At 50.2% G+C, this 8,130-nt stretch overlaps 1 protein-coding gene across 1 annotated transcript in view; it reads left to right on the forward strand.

Moving 5' to 3' along the window:
* The window catches only part of AIM1L (absent in melanoma 1-like), a 23,673-nt gene that overhangs the window by 13,221 nt on the left and 2,322 nt on the right, over positions 1-8,130 (forward strand). The window contains exons 11-17 of the mRNA XM_015557191.1: positions 3-44; positions 535-567; positions 694-806; positions 3,838-3,967; positions 5,391-5,530; positions 5,905-6,028; positions 7,936-8,094. Coding sequence (XP_015412677.1) covers positions 3-44; positions 535-567; positions 694-806; positions 3,838-3,967; positions 5,391-5,530; positions 5,905-6,028; positions 7,936-8,094 — 741 coding nt within the window. The remainder of the gene's footprint in view (positions 1-2; positions 45-534; positions 568-693; positions 807-3,837; positions 3,968-5,390; positions 5,531-5,904; positions 6,029-7,935; positions 8,095-8,130) is intronic.

The following is an 8,130-nucleotide window of genomic DNA, read 5'->3' on the forward strand; positions in this document are numbered from 1 at the left end:
GCGCGGGCAACAGCGCCCTCGCCTCGCTTCAGCCGGTGCTGCAGGTGCGGTGCGGTCGCTGAAGGCCGGGCCGGGGAGGGTGGTGCTTGGAGTCTGGGAGGCGCCCACCTCAGCTCTGGTTCGGAGGGACCCTGCTCGGAGCTTCGCGGAGGGGGCGGGACCTCGGAGGAGGGCGGGGCTAACGCAGATTTCAAACTTGGGAGAGCTAAGGCTGGGTTTGGGAATTTATTTTATTTTAATTTTTTATTTTCATTGATTTGAGAGAGGAAGGGAGAGGGAGAGAGAGATAGAGACATCAACGATGAGAGAGAATCATTGATCGGCTGCCTTCTGTATGCCCCACACTGGGAATGGAGCCCGCAACCCAGGCATGCGCCCTGACCGGAATCCAACCATGACCTCCTGGTTCAGAGGTTGGCACTCAACCACTGAGCCACGCTAGCCCAGCTGGTGTTGGGGGTTTTGAAACCAGAGGAACTGAGGGTAGCGGCTGGTACCCTCCTTAAGTTCTGAAACTTTGGTCTCTCCCTTCAGGTCGAGGAGCAAAATCTGCACTTTATCTCTAAGGTGAGGAGCTGGTGGGGCCCTGTGTCTCCTCTTCCCTCAGTGCAAATCTCTCTCCCTGTTCCCCCTTCAATCCGCTCACTCCATCGCCCCTCCTTCACTCTCATCTATTCCCGTCTCTGCCCTCAGATTCAGCTTTTCTCGGGCCCTGACTTCCTGGGAGACCACATCTCCTTCGAGGATGACCAGGCCTCTCTGCCCGCCTCTTTCCAGCCCCAGTCCTGCCGAGTCCACGGTGGCAGGTGAGGATGTAGGAGAGGGTGAGGGAGGAGGCTTGGAGGTGCTGGGGGTGAGTGCGGAGACAGAGACAGGAATGCTGCTCTGAAGCGTTTCACTCGGTTTGGAAATCCAGGCTGCAGGAAGAGGGCCTTTATTTCAAACTAGAGGCCTGGTGCACAAATTTGTGCACCAGTGGGGTCCCTCAGCCTGGCCTGCAGGATTGGGCCCAAACCAGCTATCCGACATCCCCCAAGGGGTCCCGGATTGTGAGAGGTCACAGGTCAGGCTGAGGGACCCCACCAGTGCAGTATTGGGGCCGGGGAGAGATGTGGGAGGTTGGCCAGCTGGGGAGGGACGTGGGAGGGCTCCAGGGCATGTCTGGCCCGTCTTGCTCAGTCCTGATTAGCCAGACCCCAGCAGCAAGCTAACCTACCAGTTGGAGCATCTGCCCCCTGGTGGTCAGTGCACATCATAGCAAGTGGTTGAATGGCCTTAGTATATCATTAGCATATTATGCTTTGATTGGTTGAACGGACAACTGGACACTTAGCATATTAGGCTTTTATTATATAGGATGATGTCCTTACTCTGTCTTCCTTAAAATTAGCTATTCTGTCCTAAAGCATTCAATCTTAAACAAAGCAAAATGAAGATTTAATGGAAATGTAAAACTACTAGTTAGTATAGTATAAAGAACCCCAATCTTGTTTCATCCGTCCCTCTGCCTTTTTTTATTTTTTAGTGGGGTATTTAAAATTCCAGGCCCAACATAAAATTTCACAGGTAAATACTTTCACATGTATCTCTAATAAGAAAGGACCCCTCCCTCATACACACATATAACCACAAGTTATTATAGCATCTAATAAAATTAACAATAATTAATATCTAATACCCAGTCCATGTTTAAATTTCTCCTGTCGTCTCAAACAATGCTTTTTAAACTTGGTTTGTTTTTCTCAGGATCCAAACAAGATCCACACATTGCATTGGGTCAATTTGGTCTCTAGTGTATAACAAGCCCCCTCCTCTTCATTTTGTTTTATACCATTTATTTGTTTGAAAAAACCCGTAATTTGCCCTGTACGTTTCCTATCATCTGTATTTGGCTGATTGCTTCCTCAGGGTGTCTTAACTTGTTCCTCTGTGCCGCACATTTCCTGTGAACTGGCAGATAGGGAGGCTGGATGAGACTGAGGATGTTAGACGGCGTTGTGTGCTTCTCCTTGCATAGCATCAGGAGACCTGTGTCTGCTTGTCCCACTTTTTTTTTTTTTTCTAAATTCTCACCCGAGAGTGGGAGAGGGAAAGATAGAGAGAAACATCGATGTGTTTCTCTCACATCGATCGGTTGCCTCCTGTACGAGCCCTGACCAGGGCCCAGACCGGGGAGGAGCCCGCAACCGAGGTACATACCCTTCATGGGAATTGAGCTCGGGACCCTTTGGGCCGCAGCCTGATGTTCTATCCACTGAGCCAAACTGGCTAGGGCTGCTTATCCCACTTGTAAAGATATTAAGATCCCAACATCATAAGATTTCCCATTTCCCATTCACCCAATGGTTGTAGTATCCATTGATGATAATTGCCTAGATCCATTACTTCTTTAGAAGTTACAAAAAGATGATTTTCTTTTTCTTTTTTCTTTTTTGTTAATCCTCATCCTAGGATATATCCCCCCCACCCACTCCCCACCCCGTTGATTTTTAGAGAGAGTGGAGGGGAGGCGAAAGACTGAGAGAGAGGAACATCATCAATTGGTTGCCTCCTGCACGAGCCCCAGAGGGGATCTAGCCTCCAACTGAGGTATGTGCCCTTTACTGCAATTGAACCTGAGACCCTTCAGTCCATGGGCCAATGCTCTAACCACTGAACCAAACCAGTTAGGGCCAACATGATGATTTTCTAATTTTTGTTATGCTTTCTACATATTTTAGCGGGAATACTAAGAATTTCCCTTTTCATCTATTTGTTTACCTATACAAAAAAAGGCAGTTTGATTTTCCCCAAGGATGAATGTTCGCCCCTTCTCTTGATAAATTTTCAGAATAATTCCTGAATTGGTGCCCTAGCAACCTCCAAGGCTGACCAATGAAGATTTTTTTTTAAAGTATCGCTGTGGCCGAAACCGGTTTGGCTTGGTGGATAGAGCGTCGGCCTGCGGACTGAAAGGTCCCAGGTTCGATTCCGGTCAAGGGCATGTACCTGGGTTGCGGGCACATCCCCATTAGGAGGTGTGCAGGAGGCAGCTGATCGATGTTTCTCTCTCATCGATGTTTCTAGCTCTCTATCTCTCTCCCTTCCTCTCTGTAAAAAACCAATAAAATATATTTTTTAAAAAACCAAGTAAATATACATTCATAAATTTACGTAGAACTTTCTAAGTCACTTTATATATCTTTAAGAGATCATCTTCACTTCTTTTTACTGCTATATTATACTCCACATTCTTTTATTTTTTTAAAATTGATTTCAGAGAGGAAGAGGGAGAGAGAGAGAAACATCAATGATGAGAGAGAATCATTGATTGGCTGCCCCCACATGCCCCACACTGGGGATTAAGTCCGCATGTGCCCTTGACCGGAATTGAACCTGGGACCCTTCAGTCCATAGGCTGACGCTCTATCCACTGAGCCAAACTGGCTAGGGCTCTACTCCACATTCTTAGTGTATTCAACCAATCCCCTACTGATGGACATTTGGGCTGCCTCAACTTTTTGCCATTGCAAACAGTGCTGTAATGAGTGGTCGTGTTTGCATGTGTCATTTTATGTTTTTGGAGGGGGTCCTTGGATTGATTCCAAGAGATGAGATTACTGACTAATTGTATATATGGTTTTGCTTGGTGTTACCAACTTCCCCTTCTTAGGGGCAGCATGCCTTCAGTCAGTCCTTTTTAAAGTCTGACCTTAGTCACTGCTGCCGCCAGGCCTGTTCGTCCTTGGCTTCCCCTGGGTCAGGGGGTCACAATCAAGCCTGCATCCTCTCTGCCGTGTCTCGGGCCTGGGCGGGCTCAAATCCCTACCCACTCATGTCCCACCTCCCCTTCCCCAGCTGGATCCTATTTGATGAGAAGAACTTTGAGGGTGACCAGCACATTCTCTCCGAGGGCGAGTTCCCCACTCTCACAGCCATGGGCTGTCTGGCCTCCGCAGCCCTGGGCTCCCTCAGGAAGGTGCCCCTGGTGAGTACCCCTGTTCAGTTCCAGGCAGTCCCTGAGGCAGGGGGTGCTGCTGGGGGTGTCCCAGGCCTCTTCTCACTGTGCAGTGGGCTGTTGGGACTTGGATCCTGTCTTCCTCAGAACTTTCCCAGGTCCCCCTAACCCCAGGGCTTCAAAGCCAGCTCAGCTTACTAGAGATTTATCGAGTACCTGCCAAGATAGGTCCTGGGAACAACGACATAACTCGAGCACAGCCCCACCTTCAGGAAACCCAGGGTCACAAGATGGCTCTGCTGTCGTGTGGGGAGCAGAGGGGTGGGTCAAGGCGGTGGGGTAAGACAGCGTACTACTGTTATAATAAAGACAGGGGTGGGTCACGACAGTAAGCCAGAATAAGTCACGATGTCCCGGGCCAGATGGAGAGAAGTGACATGGGCCCCATTAAAGAGCTCAAGTCTGTAGGACTTGGTGACCAGCCCTGGGTGGGCCCGCAGTGGCCACGCGAGCCGAGCAGCTGAGGTTTACTGAACACACACCATGCTCAAAGCCCATGCTCCCGGCTTTTAAAAAAGGCTTGCAGCCGGCCGGCATGGCTCAGTGGTTCGTCAACCTATGGACAAGGGAGTCGCGGTTCGATTCCCAATCAGGGCACATGCCCAGGTTGTGGGCTCGGTCCCCAGTGTGGGCTGTGCAGGAGGCAGCTGATCAATGATTCTCTCTCATCATTGATGTTTCTATATCTTTCTCTCCCTTCCTCTCTGAAATTATATATATATGTATATATAATTTTTTAAAAGTTCTCCATATACTATATACTAAAGCATTCAGTCCTCACCACAACCCTATACGGTTTGTTACTATGCCCATCTCCCTTTTCCAGATGTGAAAACTGAGGCACACAGAGGTCATGTGACTTGCTCCAGGTCACACAGCTGGTAACAGGCAGAGCCAGGTTCTCCCTGAGGCAGCCCAGCTCCTGAGTCCGAGTTCTTTACAACTACTATCTGGGCTCTGAAGGCAGATAGTCCTGGTTCTGAAGCCCAGCTTCGGGGGTTTAATCTCCAGCCTCAGTTTCCCCTCTGCTAAGCAGGGATGATAACAGCACCTACCTTATAGGATTATTGAGAAGTTAGAATGAGATCAGGTAAAGTGCCTAGCACAGAATCTGGGATAAGCCTCAAATATATGAGAACTACTATAATTAACAGTATTATTAGTATACTATTCTTAGAAGTGCCATTTACTGGGGAGAAGGGCTGAGGGGCATTGGGGGGCCTAGTCTGGCACATGCTATATCTGAGAGTCCAGCAGTGTGCAGGAGTCAGGAGCCCTCTGGGGTGCAGCTCAGGAGGGAAGAAGGCCTGAGTACCCATCTGGGAGTCAAGGGGCTGAGTCTGGGGCCAGGGCTGCCATGGTTTCAACCTTTCCCAATGCCCTGGACCCCCAGCACTTTTCAGAGCCCTCCATTTTTCTGTATGGACTGGAGTGCTTCGAGGGGAAGGAGATTGAGCTCAATGGAGAGGTGCGGAGTCTCCAAGCTGAGGGTTTCAACAACCACGTGCTGTCCGTGCGGATCCAGGGGGGCACGTGAGTGGGTTGTGGGGAAGCACAGAGGGTTGGGGGCTGTTAGTAAGTGAAGGATGTCTCCAGGTTTCTTCCCTGAGGGGACTCAGAGGGTGGGCTCCCTCCCAGCCAGGAGGGAGGGAGAGGTGGATTGAGGAGGGTCATTGATTCTCAGGCTGGGACCCCAGCCCAGGGGGGAAGGGGCTCTTCAGGACCCTCCTCTGCCCTGCAAACCTCAGTCTACTTCCCAGCCTCCCTCTCTCCCCTCGGGACCCTAACCCCAGGGAGAGGAGTCCCAGCAGCAGAGAAAGGGAGGTGGAGAAAGTTCTGACATTCGTGCCTTCTCCTCCCCCTTTCTGTCTGTCTGTCTGTCTGTCTCTGGCACTTGCTGGGCCCAGCTGGGTGCTGTGTGAACACAGCGACTTTCGGGGCCGCCAGTGGCTGGTGGGCAGTTGCGAGATCACGAACTGGCTGACCTACAGCGGGACTCAGAGGGTGGGCTCCCTCTACCCCATCAAGCAGGTGGGTAGCATGTCAGGTTGAGTGTGTCCATGACGGCCTGTCTGGGGGGGTGGGGGGGGGCGGTGTCTATCTGTGTATTTCCCACACTCAGCATTTGTGTGCTTTTGTCACAATTTCGCCACATCATCCTTCCTCTTGAACTATTATCTACTTAATATTTTTTTTCTAAATCAGCACCATTTTTTCCTACTCTATCCTTATCCTAAGAAATAATAGTCATAAAATCATGAGTTTGATGTGGATGGATGCTTTTTCATTAATAGGAAATATAATAAATACATTACCACTAAAATTTTTTTACTGCCATTAAATTTTAAAAAATATATATTTTATTGATTTTTTACAGAGAGGAAGAGAGAGGGAGAGGAATAGTTAGTAACATTGATTCAGCTGCCTCTTGCATGCCCCCTACTGAGGATGTGCCCACAACCCAGGTACATGCCCTTGACCGTAATTGAACCTGGGACCCTTCAGTCCGCAGGCTGACACTCTATCCGCTGAGCCAAACCAACTAGGACTAAATTTTTTTTAGAATATATTTTTATTGATTTCAGAGAGGAAGGGAGAGGGAGAGATAGAAACATCAATGATGAGAAAGAATCATTGATCGGCTGTCTCCTGTACGCCCCCAACTGGGGATTGAGCCCGCAGCCTGGGCATGTGCCCTTAACTGGAGTCGAACCCGGGACCCTTTAGTCTGCTGGCTGAAGCTCTATCCACTGAGCCAAACCAGCTAGGGCTGCCATTAAATTTTTAACCATAAGTTTATCCACGTAGGACTAAAAATGATCTCACGTAGTAAGCACACCTCACTTTGGGCAGCACTGATTCCACAGGTCTGGCCAGGTGTCTGATTTCTTACACGTGTGTTAATGCGGAGGCACGGCCCTGGGTTCTGTGTGTGTGTGCATGTGATGTCTGAGGGTGTTTCTGTGTCTGTGCAGTCATTTGTGTCCGCGTGTCTGTGTCGGTGACCTGTGATGTGTGTGTTTATGACTACACGTGCCTGTGGCATGTTGAGAGTGCGTGTGTCTTTGTGCGAGGATATTGTGTGGTCCCCACGTCCGCAGACTCTTAGAACACCAGTGCTGGAAGAAATCCGGAGACTATCTCCAACGCCCGCATTTTACAGGCGGGGAAAGAAAGGCCCAGAGAAGTGGACAAGGATTTGCTCTGCAATCTTGGGCAAGTACTGTACTTCCATGGACCTCAGTTTCCTCATCTTTAAAATGGGGGTCAGACATACGATGGAGTTGTTTGAGAACTGAAGAAAAATAATGTACGTTAAGTCCTTAGTAAAGTGCTTGAGTGGGTGAACACCCAGCAGACACTAGCTGTGATTCTTATTACTGTCACGGCCATCACCAATATCCAAGGTGTCCCCCACCGATTTGAGGCAGAGCCTGACCTGGTAACTGACAGGGCAGTGTCTGCTGCCCATGGTTCCTCTTTAGCGGGGGCGTGTGTGTGTGCACTTCTGAATACCCACATGCATCCATCCTGTTAGCAAACACCAGTGCCTGGTGCGGAGTAGGCTGGGGGACCCGTGCATCGGTTAGGATGTGTGAGTCTGCATGGCTCTGAGTATCTGTGTGTTTGTCTCTGCTGCAAACTTCTGTGCAACCACGTGGACCTTGGGTGTGTCTGCCAGCGTGTCCCTCTGCACACGTCTGTGGGTATCTGTGGACATGGGACTGTGTGGGTGCGGATGTGTGCTCCGGAGGGGGCTTTGGATTTTGTGTGGGAAACAAGGGGAGACTTAAAAGAGGGCCAAGGGTGGCTTAGGGTCAGGAATGAGGGCTTTGGCGGTTGGGATACTGGAGGGTCCAGAATTATGGGTGTTGGGAGCCCAGCGGGGAGCATCTCTGCCCCGGGAGCCCTGACTCTCAGCTCCCTCCACTCCCCAGCGCCGGGCTTATTTCCGCCTCTGGAATGTGGCACTGGAGGGGTTCCTGGCAGTGCCAGACCATGTGGAAGACATGAAGGCGGGCCGTGTGGTGGTTGCTGAGCCTGGAGCTGGAGGTAGCTGCATCTGGTACTACGAAGATGGGCTGCTGAAGAACCAGGTACTGGTTTGGTGACTGAGACAAGGACACCAGGGC

Source organism: Myotis davidii, unplaced genomic scaffold (genome assembly GCF_000327345.1).
Source record: "Myotis davidii unplaced genomic scaffold, ASM32734v1 scaffold149, whole genome shotgun sequence".
In the NCBI taxonomy this organism is placed as follows: domain Eukaryota; kingdom Metazoa; phylum Chordata; class Mammalia; order Chiroptera; family Vespertilionidae; genus Myotis; species Myotis davidii.